The sequence below is a fragment of the Chiloscyllium plagiosum genome, unplaced genomic scaffold, assembly GCF_037043375.1.
Source record: "Chiloscyllium plagiosum isolate Xiang-an unplaced genomic scaffold, Cpla_swu_hap1 HiC_scaffold_35, whole genome shotgun sequence".
Taxonomy (NCBI): domain Eukaryota; kingdom Metazoa; phylum Chordata; class Chondrichthyes; order Orectolobiformes; family Hemiscylliidae; genus Chiloscyllium; species Chiloscyllium plagiosum.
In genome coordinates this window covers 21617605-21632696 of record NW_028270173.1, presented here as the reverse complement: position 1 = coordinate 21632696, position 15092 = coordinate 21617605, and the positions used below count along the sequence as shown (strand labels likewise).

The following is a 15092-nucleotide window of genomic DNA, read 5'->3' as shown; positions in this document are numbered from 1 at the left end:
CTTACAGTGTGGAAACAGGCCCGTCGGCCCAACAAGTCCACACCGACCCGCCGCAGCGCAACCCACCCAGACCCATTCCCTGACATTTACCCCTTCATCTAACAATACGGGCAATTTAACTTGGCCAATTCACCTAACCTGCACATTTTTGGACTGTGGGAGGAAACCGGTGCACCCGGACGAAACCCACGCAGACACGGGGAGAACGTGCAAACTCCACACAGTCAGTCGCCTGAGGCGGGAATTGAACCCGGGTCTCTGGCGCTGTGAGGCAGCAGTGCTAACCACTGTGCCACCGTGCAGCCCATTAAACCACCAACTCCTCCCATCAATACAAATTATTTTCATAACTTTCTAAATAGAGCATAAGGAGATTTCAGCAAGTTCTTCACCTCCTCTCTGAATCTCCTCTGGGTCAGTGCATAAATACAAGTATTTGTGCAGGAGCTGGTGCACATCAGCAGGAACGCTGCCCTGATTGACACATAGAGTGAGTTTGAAACTTGGAGAGACGTAATGTGGGTAAAGCTGACGCAGATATGGATGACAGTGATGGGGCCTGACAGCACCATGAAGCAGCCAGAGATAGTGAAGAGCAGAATGATGGAGGTCCTCCTGCTCTTCAGCTCGGGGTCTCTGCCCATCTCCCCAGCACCACAGCTGCTGTCCGTCAGAGCCCGGCGAACTCTGCTGGCTGCTAGGATATGGCCAGCGGTGAGAGTGTTCAACAGCAGGAGCAGGGGAATAGGAAGAAACATGTTTGAGATGTTGGAGAGCCACCGGTGAGCTGCCCAGGCCGGTGAAGTGAGGTAACTGGTGACGGTGCGGCAGCCCCACTGTACATTGTTCAGAACATGGGTGGGCTCATAGCGAAAAGGCAAGGGAATGTTGACCATGACGTTAAGAGAACTCACGATGAATATAACCACGTTAGCCATTCTTTCAGTGCAATACATCCCCTTCAATTTGTTGCAGCAAATTGCTACAAAGCGGTCAAAGGTGAAGGCGATGGTAAACCAGATGGAGAGTTGGATGCTGAACCCTTGCAGGAAGGCACTGAGTCGGCAGGCGGAGGTGTAGTTCAGCAGGGAATCCGGGAAATGATACTTGAAGATCTGGCTCACGATCACGTTGAAGACAAGGACCATCATATCTCCTGTTGCCATGGCAATCATGTAGTGAGTGATTCCTTTGGAAAGGCCGCACTTCCCTTGGGAAAGAATCAACACTGTCATCAGGTTCGCTGTAAGGAAAATCAAATCGTGAGATGTATCCAAACACCCAGAGATGTGCAGCGATGAGGTCTTGGGTTAGACAAGACTGATGTGCTGCTGGCAATGCTCGACTTGAACTTCAATGGAAAACAGTGAAATCTCATTAGCAATACATTGTCTGTGTCATGGAAATAATCAAAGGGTAATTTCAGGACTGGTATATTCAATTGGTCATCACTTTGCACCGTTTGCTCTCCTGATTTCAAGGAAACAAATAGCATTATTTTAGAAGTCACTCAGAGAAGGACCATTTGCCACATTCCTGCGATTAAGGTCTTGTTGGCTGAAGTGAGGTTATGCCCATCTACATTCGAGTCTGGAAGAATATAAGGTGATTTCATTGAAACATATAAGATCTTGCGGGGACTAGACAAAGTGGAACACAAAAAGAGATATTTACTTTCGACTACAGTGATTAAGCCGAGGGGACACGGTATCAGAATAAATTGTTTCCTTTTTCAAACAAACGTAAGAAATGTATTATTCTCCGAGAGAGTGGTTGGAGAGTGCAATTCTGTTCCCTTGAAGGTAATGGGATGTTGGCGTATAAGATTGAGCTAGACAGATTTGGATACACAAAGGAGTGGAAGGCTATGGTTTCCAGGCAGAATAACTGTCAGCCATTGATGACTAATTTGAATGATTACAAGGATGAGATCGAGAATTTCTGTTCCAATTGTTAATGATCCCATTTTCTGCTTAAGCAGAAACAGCCAAAGCACTCTCCCATGAGGGGAACATTGTCTTAGCATTTACCCTGTCAAGGTCCTTAAGAATCTGATATGTCTCAATTGGATCACTGTTCATTCTTCTAAACTCCAGACAGTAGACTCCAAAACTGTTGAATTTATGACCATAAGACAGTCGTTCCATCCCTATGATCATCCTAATTGTCCTCGTATGAATTGTGCCAGATGAAAATGTATTTCCTTTGTTACTGGACGAAATTGCTCACAGTGTTCCAAATCTATTCTCAGAGCTGCATGGAACTTGCAATAAGATGTCCCTACTGTTGTACTCCAACCCTCTTGAAATATGAGGCCAGAATTCCACACGCCTTCCTTATCACAACGTGTTCCTGTTTGCTAATTTTCTGTTTTTGTATGTCCGAAGGCCCCATTTCCCTTTGTGTACCTGCTTCCACAACTTGCTTTTTCTCCCTTTTCAAATGAACAACTTGACATCTTCCCACATTATACACCATTTGCAGGATTTTGCCCATTTACTTTATCTATCAGTATCTGTCTGAAAAAAAAACGTTTGTATCCCTCTCAAAATGTGCCTTTCCATACAGTTTGCTATCGTCTGCAAAATTCCACTTGGTGACATTAAGATTTTCTAAATGTTCTGCTATCCCATCGCAATTACCAGATTACAATGCTTTTTCAATTGATCTAGCTACCCGCATTTTGCTATCCTTCCTTTTGAATAGGAGTGATGCATTGACAGTTTTTTCATGCCTGTGCACCTTCTCCACAATAATAATGCAGACATTATTTCTGCACCTACCTATTTCAGAATGCAAGGTTGCAAATCATCAGAGGCAGGAACGTTATTTGCCATAAACCATATCAATTCGTGAATTACTCCTCTTTTAATGATGGTCTTCTGACTTACTCCCTCTACCTCATTCCTCGTAATTTTGGGATCTTCAAAGTTTCATCCAACCTCAAGACTGATGGAAAATAAACGTTTAACTCCTCTACCGTTTAATTTCGTTACTTCAAATATAGTTGTTTCCAATTCAATCAGCTCGGACAGGACAAACTGGACTCAAACCGAAATCAATGGTAATTAAAAGAAAGGAAAACTCAGCAGGAAGCAAGTGTTCAATTCGGAGTATATATCAAATTGCAAAGATTCAATTTAAAACAGAAGAGGTAAGCAAAATGTCACAGCGGCTTCTAATCGCTTACCTGGAATTCCAAAAATTGCAAGAACAGGAAAGAGAATTTCTATTAGAAGCGCCTGCACTCGCATTTTCAGGTGTGAGCAGACAAAGTCCAAATGAGTTAATGCACTGAAACACACTCAATTTATACACAAGCCAATCCTCCAGTGAAACAGTAAACAGATCTCATTAAACATGCTATTTCTAACGAACAAATTAACATCTCGCTTAACTGAGCAGCATTTTCAGTGAGCTGTATTATCCCCCGAGGATCAGGACCAGTTCTCTCAGGCTCCACAGCTCTTAATTCTCAGGAGGTCATTCAAGACCTGAATGCTTCAGCTCAACTTTTACCAGGCACGGAGAGGTGGTTAGTCCAAGAGGAGGATGCAAATCACCAAGTTTTAGACTTTTAAGTCAACCTGTGCTACGTCACGGCTCTGGACAAAGTCAGAGTTGAATCCAAGCCTTCTAACCCATCCAGAGTGATCCTACAAATGTGCGACGTGAGCCCTCAGTTACACATTTCTAGTCTCACCATAGTCTTTCTCTTTTTAGTTATTGCATTCTGTGAAAAATGAAAAAAAAACGTTTTTTACAGCCATTTTCATTTTCGAACAGAAAGATTGTTTTAAACGTGATTTCTGTGGTATTCATCGACAGCCGTGATAGCATATACAATATACAGATACACATTACAATGGTTTACATATAAAACACATTTTACTTAAGTCTGTTTAGACTAGGAGATCTAAACTCACATTGTCAGCAACAAAATCGATTTAAAACGAAGTTTCTATTGGAATATTGTTCTCTCAGGCAAATAAATTATTTTTATGCAAGTTTTAAAGTCCCAAAAATGCATTTCGTTCCCCACAATATCTCACCAGAAGAAAAATAATGCTTTAAACATTCCTGTGTTCACTCAATGTTTTTTTTTCCTGTGTTCAATACATTTCTGGAAGGAGCCACTGCAGTTCTGCAGTTCAGAATCAACTACTGATAAAATATATTCACGTCAACATATCACCGGATTTTGCATTTCGCCTTAGGGACTAAGAAAACCATAATCATTTCATCTATTACTTAATAACAATCTGCCAACATCATTCTTAAATTCACTCAATGTTCCAGCATCCAACACACATTCCATAGAATCACGACCATTGCAGGAAGAAATTGCTCCTGATCTCTGTTTTAAATTTTCTACTACAAAACAGAAAGCAGTTACCTCTCCACCCAGATTTCCCCATGTGAGGAAACATCCGCCATATGTCGATTTTGTCAAGTGTCAAGTCAAGTCTCAAAGACCCAAGATTCTGGAGTTTTGGCGGAAGCCAATGATGTCTGATATTTGGACTTGGTCATGAGGGGAACTCAGAAGGAGATTGGAGGGATAGAATACCTTGGGTTGGAAGGACCTTTCTGGAGCAAATGGGAGAATGCAAAAGTCATAAAGCTCCTGATCTTAAAATGATGTGAAGAAACTAACATCTATCCATTGAAATGATGCTAGGAACAGAACATCTCATTTTTGAACTTTCAGTGGGATACCAATCGTAGTGTTGAAATGTCCAAGGAATGCTCAGAAATCAGCGCATCTGGAAAGGAAATGGGTATTAAAACCATAATTGATACGGATTTGTTGTTCTACCTCAATTCTTCACAAAGATATTCACAAGAAAGAAGGCTTTGATTCTTTATTTCAAAAGGAGCTGATTGTCTTTATTTTTCAAATGAAGAACACCTGAAATGATAGACAAAAAACATTGGATATTGGATGGCACGCTGGAGTGATCCAATAACGACGAAAGGAGTAACCTGGTGGCTTCAGGAAAGACGGGAGGAAGAGGACACGAAGAGAAATATTGTGAGTGAGACAAGGTCCACTAATTTCCAGGAGTTGGTAATAATGACCAGTCTACACTTGAAAAGGTATGCCACTGTAAGGTCAGAGAAAGGTGATTCAGGCTGAACCACACCAGTTATATTCTCTTGAACAGCTCTCAGGGGTTTCCACCAGCAGTCCATTATTTTGGAAAACACTGTGCTGATGAAACTTGGTTTGTTTGGGAGATACCGCAAGGTGAGAATTGGTGCCTTCGTCCTCCAAGAAATGTCTAGAATTCTACTCGACGTAGTTTAGTGCCGTGGAGGATCATGTCGCTAGTTGTTGGGCGCCGAATGCTGAGTAGATTGCTACATTGTTCAATTCTCCCATTTCACGCAACACTGCCCCAACTCTCCCATTCAGTGCAACACTGCCCCAACTCTCCCATTCAGTGCAACATTTCCCTAACTCTCCCATTCAGTGCAACACTGCCCCAATTCTTGCATTCAGTGCAACTCTGCCCCAACTCTCCCATTCAGTGCTACATTTCCCCAACTCTCCCATTCAGTGCAACACTGCCCCAACTTTCCCATTTAGTGCTACACTGCCACAATTTTCCCACTTAGCGAGACACTGTCTTAATCCTGCCATTTCGCGGGACACTGTCCCAGTTCTCCCATTCAGTTGCTACATTGAACCGAATCTCAGTATTGAGTATTGTCTTGCACAAATTCTGTCCTTTACTCTGATACACATCTTCAACACAATGGTGCCCAGCTCAATGGTTTATTTTACCATTTTGTGGTGCCCTACGTAGAGTAAAATAGTGCAACTTTCAAACATTCCTCCGGCTTCCGGATTCTCAGACTGTATTCTCCCATTTACGTGTGCTGGTATTGTCACTCTGCAAGAATTCTCTTATTTACTGATGCCATGCACTAATTCTCCAATTCCCTGTTGTCCAACACCAACTAACCCATTTCCTGATGTCATGAACACGTTCTCCACACAGTGTTGCACTACACCAAATATTAGTGATGCCCGAGCGCAATTGTCCCGTTTAGGGATGCCCTACTCTAAATCTCGCATTCAGTAATGACCTTCCTCAATTCTCCCATTTAGTGCTGCACTGCATCCATTCTCCCATTTCAACCTATTCTGAGCCAATTCTCCCATTTAATGCTACATGACCCAATTATCCCTTTGAGTTCTACTTTGCCCCAATTCATGCATTTAGTGTCAGAATTCTCTAATTTTGGTGTCACCTATATCGAATTCCGAAAACTGATCCTACACAAATCCCACCTTTTGTGGTGAACTGTATCAACTGTCCCATTTACTTATTCCATGACACACACTTTCCACATAATTGTTCCTACTCAATTTGTTTTCATTTCGTGGTGCCCTGCATCGAATCTCGACTTTACTGCTCCTTTGCAAAATGTCTCCGTCTTACAGATTCCATGCGTGAGTTCTCCCATTTGCGTGTGTTCTTATTACTACCCTGCACCAATTCTCTTATTTACTGATGCCATGGACCAATTCTCCAATTCACTTTTTCTCAACATCAATTTCACCGTTTCCTGATGTCCTGAACAAGTTCTCCACTCAGTGTTGCCCTGCACTAAATGCTAGTAATGGCCCAGCCCATTGTCTCATTTAGGGGTGCGCTACTCCAATTCTCCCATTCAGTATTTACCTTACCCAATTTTCCTGTTTAGTGCTACATTGCAGTCATTCTCCCCATCCACCCTATTCTGCACCAATGCTGCAATTTAGGGCTGGACTGCCTCAATTCTCCCATTTAGTGCCACAATGCCCAAATTCTCCCATTTAGAGCTAAACTGCACCATTTCTCCCAGTTATTGCTACACTGCCACACATCCTCTATTTAGTGCGACATTGCTCCAATTTTCCCATTTAGAGTGACACTGTTCTAATTCTCCAATTTTGTGCGCCTCTTAGGCTCCACGACCGAAGTCTCCCATTTAGTGTGACACTGCCCCAATTCTCCCATTTTGTGCTGTAATGCACCAATTCTCCCATTTGGGTAATACTGCCCCAGTTATCCCTTTTCGTGAGACACTGCGTCAATCTCCCTATTTAGTGCGAAATTGCAACAACCGTCAGTATTAAGTATTGTCTTGCTGATATGTTCTCTTTTACTCTGGTATACATCCTCAACAAAATGATGCTCTGCTCAACGTTTCTTTTTCATTTAATGGTGCCCTACATGGAATGCTCATTTGCAACATTTCTCCGACATACGGATACTATGCCTGTGTTCTACCATTTATCTGTGCTGTTATTACCACCTTGCACCAATTTTTCTCATTTACTGATGCCATGTACCAGTTCTCCAATTTTCCAATATGCAGTAAAGTGGAGACTCAATACAGGGCACCACCAAATGAAAACAATTTCAGCAGGGCACCATTACGTGGAAAATGTGTGTCAGGGAATACCCAAATGGAAGAGCTGGTACAGTTCACCTCAAAAGGTGGAATTTGTGCAGGATTATTATTGGGAATTTCATATATGTAACATTAAAATGAGAAAATTCTGACACTAACTGCGAGAATTGATGTAGATTAGGATAAAATGGGAGAATGGGTGCAGTGTAGCACTAAATGGGAGAATTGGGGAATGTCAATCATGAATGGGAGAATGAGAGGAGGCCACACCGAAATGAAGCAATTGGGCTGGGGCATCACTAATATATGATGTAGGGCAACACTGAGTCAAGAACTTGTTCAGGACATCAGGAAATTGGGGAATTGGTGTTGGGCAACAGGGATTTGGAGAATTAGTGCATGGCATCAGTCAATGAGAAAATTGGTGCAGGGTGGTAATAAGAGCACAGATAAATTGGAGAACACAGGCATGGATTCGGTGAGATGGAGAAATCTTGCAAAGAAGCACCACTTTACTCCACGTAGCGCACCACTGAATGAAAAAAAAACATTGAGCAGGGCACCATTGTGTTGAAGATGTGTATCCGAGTAAAAGAGAGAATATGGGTAAAACAATATTGAATACTGATACTTGATGCAATGAAGCACTAAATGGAATAATTGGGGCAGTGTCATGCAAAATGGGAGAATTGGAGCAATGTGGCACGAAATGGGAGACTTCGAACATGTAGCTATAAATGGGAGAATTGGGGTGGCGTAGCACGAAGTGGGTGAAGTCGGGTGTTATCGCACTAAATGGGAGAAATGGGACAATTGTTGCTGTCTCGCCCTAAATGGGAGAATTGATGCAGAGTAGGATGAATTGGGAGAATTCGTGCAGTGTGGCGCTAAATAGGAGAATTGGGGTAGGTTGATACTGAATGGGAGAATTAGACTAGGGCACCGCTAAATGGGACAATTGGGCTGGGGCATCACTAATATTTGGTATAGGACAACACTGAGTGGAGAACTTGTTCAGGACATCAGGAAATGAGGGAATTGGTGTAGAGCAACAGTGAATTGGAGAATTGGCACATGGTGTCAGTAAATAAGAGAATTGGTTCAGGGTGGTAATAACAGCTCATGTAAATGGGAGAACACATGCATGGATTCCGTGAGTCGGAGAAATGTTGCAAAGTATCAGTAAAGTGGAGATTCGATGCAGGGCACCACTAAATGAGGCAATTTGTGCAGGGCACCATTATACAGAAAATGTGTGACAGGGAATAACTAAATGGGAGAGTTGGTACAATTCACCAAAAAAGGAAGGATTTGTAGGTTCCATTATTTGCAAATTTGATATAGGTGACGCTAAAATTAGAGAATTCTGGCACTGGACCACTAAATGGGAGAATTGCTGCAGGGAAATACGAATTGGAAAAACTGGCGCACAGTGGAACTAAACTGGAGAGTTGGGACATACCACCAGTAAATGGGAGAATTAGAGTAGGGCACTCCCAAGTTGCAGAATTGTTCTAGGCATCAGTAAATGGAAGAATAGGAGTATGAATAAATGGGAGAATTATTGGGCATCAGTAAATGGGAGATTTTGAACATTGTTCACATTCGAAAATTGCTGGGTTTGATAATATATTAAAGAATTGGATCAGAGCGTGGGAGGATGGGAGCACAGAATCAATGCAAAGGAGAAATGTTGGAACCATCTTTAAATTGGAGATTCTGTTCAGCTCACCACTAAAGGAAAAAAGTATATGCATTGTATCAGGGAACAACTAAATGAGAGAATTGATACGGGGTCTCAATAACTTATGCCAGTGCCAGTAAATTAGAGAATTGGTGCAGGATAATATTTAATAGGAGAGTTGAGAACGAAAAGAGGATCTATGCAAGAGTGGTAAATGGAGAAATGATGCAGGGATGTGGAGCCCTAAATGGGAGAACAGGAGATGCCCGCACTACCAGCCCCAGGCTCCTCGCCTTAATTACTGTCTGTGTTCGAATCTGTGTGTTTAATGATATCTGTTCACACTCTCCCTGAGGATGGAGACTTGTGTATAAATTGAGTGTATTTAAATGCGTTGCCTCATTTTGATTGTTTCTGCTTTCACCAAAAAATGGGACCACAGGCGCTTCCACTTGAAATTCTCTTTCCCATTCTTGCCGTCTTTGGAATTCCTGGTAAGTGATTCGAAGCCGCTACGACCTTTTTCTTGTGTGTTCTGATTTGATTTGGGTGTCTGCAATTTTCTCCAGTGTCCCCCAAATGGAACTCCTGCTTATTGCTGAGTTTGCCATCTCTTCATTACCTTTGGTTTCAGCCTCAGTTGATCAGTCCAGTCCCAGATGACTGAGGGTTTGAAACAACCGTGTTTCACTTAAATAAAGAAAACAACAAATGGTAAATGATTTAAATCAACGTTTTGCATCAATCTTTACGGTGGAGGATATTACGAACATCTCATGAATGCTCAAGGATATGGTAGAGCAATCATGTCATTTCATCATCACTGGGAGAGGAGTATTCGAAAAACTAATGGGGCTCAAGGCAAAAAAGGTTTCTGACATTGACGACTTGCATCCCAGCAACCTAAAAGAGTTAGCTACAGAGATAGTAGAGGCAAAGAACAAAGGCAATTTACAACCCCCAGGCCCTCCAAGCTCTCCAAGCCTGTTTAAATCTGTCAGTCCATTTCTGAGCATCTGTATCTCTCTGCTCCCCACAACCTCATGCATTTGTCCAGACGCATCGTAAATGAATCTACCGTGCCTGCCTCTGCCACCTCTGCTGGCAACACGTTTCAAATGCCCACCACCCTCTGTGTGAAGCACGTACCGCATGTATCCTTCTTAAACGTTCCACCTCTCACCTTGAAAGCGTGACCTCTCGTTAGTGAATCCTTCACCCTGGGAAAAAGCTTGTCTCTATCCACTCTGTCTATACCCAACATGATTTTGTAAACCTCAACGTTGCCTGTAATTCGCAAAAACATCTTGGCGTGTCCAGAAATGCCAGAGATTTAGAAAACTGACAACGTGACACTCGTGTTGAAAAAGTGAGGGAGGCATAAAGTGAATAAACATATGTATGGTTGAAAAAATATTGGAATGAATTAATAAGGTTGGGATAACAGCACATTTGTAAAACAAATATTTTATCAAGCAGAGTCAGCACAGCTTCATGAAAGGGAACTCGTGTCGAATGCATTGCTTGAAATTTCTGAGGATGTCTCAACCAGATTGGATGGAGTGGAAACAGGAGATGCGTTGGATTTGGACAATGAAACAGCACTCAATGATGTACCTCACAAACGGTTAAGTTATAAGATAACATTGTACTGTATTGAAGGCAGCATAATAGTATGGATAGGGAAATGGCTGATGGAAAGGAAACAATGAATGGGGTAAAGGATTCGTCGGGTTCTTCAGGGGTAGTAATTATACAAATATATTAAGTATGTGCAGGAAGGAAGTGAATGTTCTATGGCCAAATTTGCAGGCGATACCAAACATAAGTGAAAAAGGCAGATTAAGAGAAGAATACAAGCAGTTTACAGAAAGATGTTGATCAGTTAAGTAAGTGGGGAAAGTGTCAGAAACTGGAGTATAACGTAGATCAAAGTGAAGTTGTTCATTTTGGAAGGGAGAACAAAGGACACAATTTTATTTTAACGGAGAAGAGTTGCAGAAAGCGGGAATTCAAAGCATCTTGGTTTTACTTCAGAATGAAGCATATAAAGTTAATACACAGGTAAATCTTAGTGTGGAAGTCTACTCACTGGAATTAGAAGAATTAAAGTTGATCTCATTGAGACATATCGGATTTCTAAGGCAATTGACAGGGTGAATGGTGAGAGAATGCTTTCCTCTCATCGGAGTGTGCTTTGGCTTCACCAGAAATTAGGACAACAAACATTTCGAATAGAAATGTTCAATTTCATCATGAAAATCCTTGAAATTTGTGGGAAGTGCTTGAAAGATGTTGCGACATTTTCCTTGCCTGTTCAATTTTGAAATGTCCCAGAGAGGACAGTCTCAGCATAAAGGAGTGTCAACTTAATTCGTAGATGAGGAGAATTTTCTTCTCGCGAGAAGATTGTGAATGTTTGGAACCCCTTGCCATAGAGAGACGTGTGGGGGCAGAGTCCACATGTACTTTTCAGGCCTGACATAGAGATATTCTTGATGGTAGTGCCATACATATAAGACACCTCAGAAATACGACTTCTTTGACGAAAGTTAGCCAAAGGAGAGGAATACAGATACCTATGAGTTCCGCACAGAAATAGGTAATGTGGCCCTTTGACACCTTTCCAAATTTCAGGAGGAGTACTATTGATGAGAATAAGATCCAGACTTCTGCCTTCATTCCATAGCCTTTGAATGCCTTGTGTGATCAAAACAATCCAACTCAGTCCTTCCGACACAGTCCCACTACCTTCAGAGGAAGAGCATTCCAAATACGAAACACCCTCTAAGAGAATAGAAATGTCCTTATCTCTATTTGATAAGGGGAATTACTTATTACTAAACTGTACCCCAAGTGTCCCATGAAGAGGAGTATATTTCCACTGATCCACCTTATCCTGTCTGCTTAATAACTTACATGGATGAAGCATAACCTTTCTTCACAGCAACATATTTTAATCCCTGGAATAAGGTAAATGAACCTTCTCCAAGCTTCTAAAGCAGCAATATTTATTTGCTTGGAATAGGCAGGCCAAGGTGTGCAAAGTGACAGTGAGTTCTATTCTACTCCTGAAATCACCTTCAGAATACTTGTATGAGAGAGATAATGTGTTGCCACTAAGATGTCAGTTTTGTTCATTGATGTACAAGTCTAGCACCACCAGGAAGCAGCCCACAATTTTGCAGAACCCTCCTTCTGTAATTCCAGGCCTTGTCTTTGCCCATTTCTGATCGGCATTTTGATACATGTGATAATTGGGATTCTATTTTTTCAGCAAACCTGATGACAGTGTTGATTCTTTCCCAAGGGAAGTGTGGCCTTTCCAAAGGAATCATTCACTACATGACTGCCATGGCAACAGGAGATCTGATGGTCCTTGTCTTCAATGTGATTGTGAGCCAGATCTTCAGGTATAATTTACTGAGCTCGCTGCTGAACTACACTCCTGCGTGCCGACTCAGTGCTCTCCTGCAACGTCTGAGCCTTCAGCTCACCATCTGGTTTACCATGGCCTTCACCTTTGACCGTTTTGTAGCAATTTGCTGCAACAAGTTGAAGGCGAGATGTTGCACTGAAAGAATAGCCAGCGTAGTCATGTCCATTGTGAGCGCTCGTAACATTATGGTCAACATTCCCTTGCCTTTTCGCTATGAGCCCACTCACGCTCTGAACAATGTACAGTGGGGCTGCCGCACAGTCACTGGTTATCTCAATTCACCGGCCTGGCCAGCTCATCGGTGCCTCACCAACATCTCAAACATGTTTCTTCCAATTCCCCTGATGCTGCTGTTGAATTCTCTCACTGCCCGGCAAGAGTGAGTGTCAATTGTCATCGAAGAATTAATGTCCTTTTGGGAAAAAAAATTCTTAATGCCAACCTAGCCAGTGATGCCCATTTACCCCACTGAACAAAATACGAGATGCTAATTTTAATAGAGCGACTGACGTTGAACATTGTCCTTTTTTCTTGAAATTTTCGGTGCAATCCACAAAGGATTTGAATAAATTGAAGTGAGGTGGGGGAGGCGATGTACAGGGTATGCAGTAAATATGAAGATAAGGGTCAAGTGGTGCACTGGTAGTGCCCCTGACTCTGCTCAATAAAATTTGTGCCAAGACCTTTCTGTTTCAGAAGTGTGTTATAACACATGTTACCATCATGGTTCAAATATCAAAAATGGTGGGACTAATAGTGAACCAGTCATTAGTGAGACCACAACCGTAGAGTTTTCTATGGACTTCAGAGCCACATTGGCAGGTTAGGTTTAATTCTGAGGGTGCCGAAGACATGCATTCAGATAATGCCAGGTTAAAAAAAAATCCATGTAACTTCGAACCAGAAACGGAAGCAATGAGGTCATTTTCATTGTGTGCTGATAGAGGCAGTTAGAATGATAAAGGATTTGCGCAGAATGTACTGTAACAATGTTTGATGGTTCGAGATGTGGAAGAAATCGACTTAGAGATGTTCTGCTGAAAACAGAGGCAATTGATGACCTTTCACTGTCCAAAAGTGCGGGATGGTTTTCAGAATCACTGAAGGAAGCAGCGACCAGACCAATTTTGAAGAATAGGCTGAGACAAACGAAATTCTTGACGAAGTGACATTGAAGGAATAGCAGTACATTTCCAGGTCAGGAAGGCTTGTGCTTTGAAAAGAAACTTGCACTGATGGTATTCCCATGTATATGCTGTCCTGGAACTTTTAGCTAGTGGAGATCACAGGTTTGGCAAATGCTGCCCAAGGGGACTTACTAAGTTTTTGCGATCTATCTTATAGAGATTACACATAGCTGCATGTGTGTATTTGTTTGTGTTTTATTCCTTTACCAGCAAATTCCAAAATTCCATTTTGTTTCCTTGTTAAAACAAGGCGAGATGCTCTGAACAGACCACTATCTGTGTCCCATTAAGCTACAGTTTCAAGTGAAAGAGCTTCAGAACTTGCTCGATTATTGTCGGTCCTAAATGGCTTTCCCTTACTCTGAAACTCTATCCCTTGTGAGCACTCTTAACTCTTTACCAGCACCACTCCAATCGAGACTCTCATCTCTGACATTTGCAGTACTCACTTTCGCCTATTGTAGAGGATACAATCCTGGTTTTTGCAAAACTTCCACACAGGAGTTTGCAATATTCCAGATAACGGTCTGGGGGATCAACCTGCGACCCTCTTTGGGAAGATATGTTATTCCTCCTTTGTTGAGAGTTCCAAAATGGTACAAAGTATTCCAAGTGGTCTCGCCAATGTTCTACATTACTGATGCACAACTTCCTTATTTCTTCACGTCCATCATCTTATGTTAAAGTCCAACAAACCATTTGCCTTCCAAATTGTTTGTGGCGCCTGCATGCTAGTTTTCAGTGACTTACAAACAAGAGCACCTATTGCCCTTTAGACATCATACTTTTGTAATCTTTGGCCTTTTTATAAATAATCCACACCTCGATCATTGCTAACAAAGTGGACAACCTCACACGAACTGAAATGACATTCCCTTGGGATATTGTTAGCTATTCATTCAGTCTGTGGAATTCCTTTTGCAGCCTCTTGATTATCCTGACAGCACACATCCCCACCTCGTATTCTGTGATCCACACAACTGTAAATATTAGGTCTGTTCCCAAATTGTGATGCAGAGATTATGAACAGCTCAGGCTCAAGTAATATTACTTGTGGTGCTCAACCAGTCAGGGCCTGCTAACCTGAGAATGTCCCATGCATTTCTCCTGTCTGTGTTGTTTCTGCTGACCATTCCTCAATCCACCTCCTTCAACCAAGTGCTTCAATTTAGTTTAATTACCTTATCTGCGCAACTATATCAAGTGCCTTTTTAAAATCAGAGGACATGTCAATGACTTTTTTTAAATTCATTCATTCTCAGGATATGAGTGTGACTGTCTAGGCCAGCATTTATTCTCCATCCCTAATTGCCCAGAGGACACTTATGCATCAACCCCATCTGGAATTGCATGTAGGCCAGAGACAGGTAAA

At 42.0% G+C, this 15092-nt stretch overlaps 1 protein-coding gene across 1 annotated transcript; it reads right to left on the bottom strand.

Moving 5' to 3' along the window:
- Positions 1–344: 344 nt before the first annotated feature.
- On the bottom strand, positions 345–1235 carry LOC148140438 (putative G protein-coupled receptor 139). Its single transcript, XM_087978945.1, has one exon. The coding sequence runs from the start codon at positions 1233–1235 to the stop codon at positions 345–347; it is 891 nt and encodes a 296-aa protein (XP_087835071.1).
- Between the last annotated feature and the right edge of the window lie 13857 nt (positions 1236–15092).

What these genes read in the sequence shown, in the direction of transcription:
- LOC148140438 (XM_087978945.1), bottom strand. Translation starts at nt 1,235, where the DNA reads ATGACAGTGTTGATTCTTTCCCAAGGGAAGTGCGGCCTTTCCAAAGGA.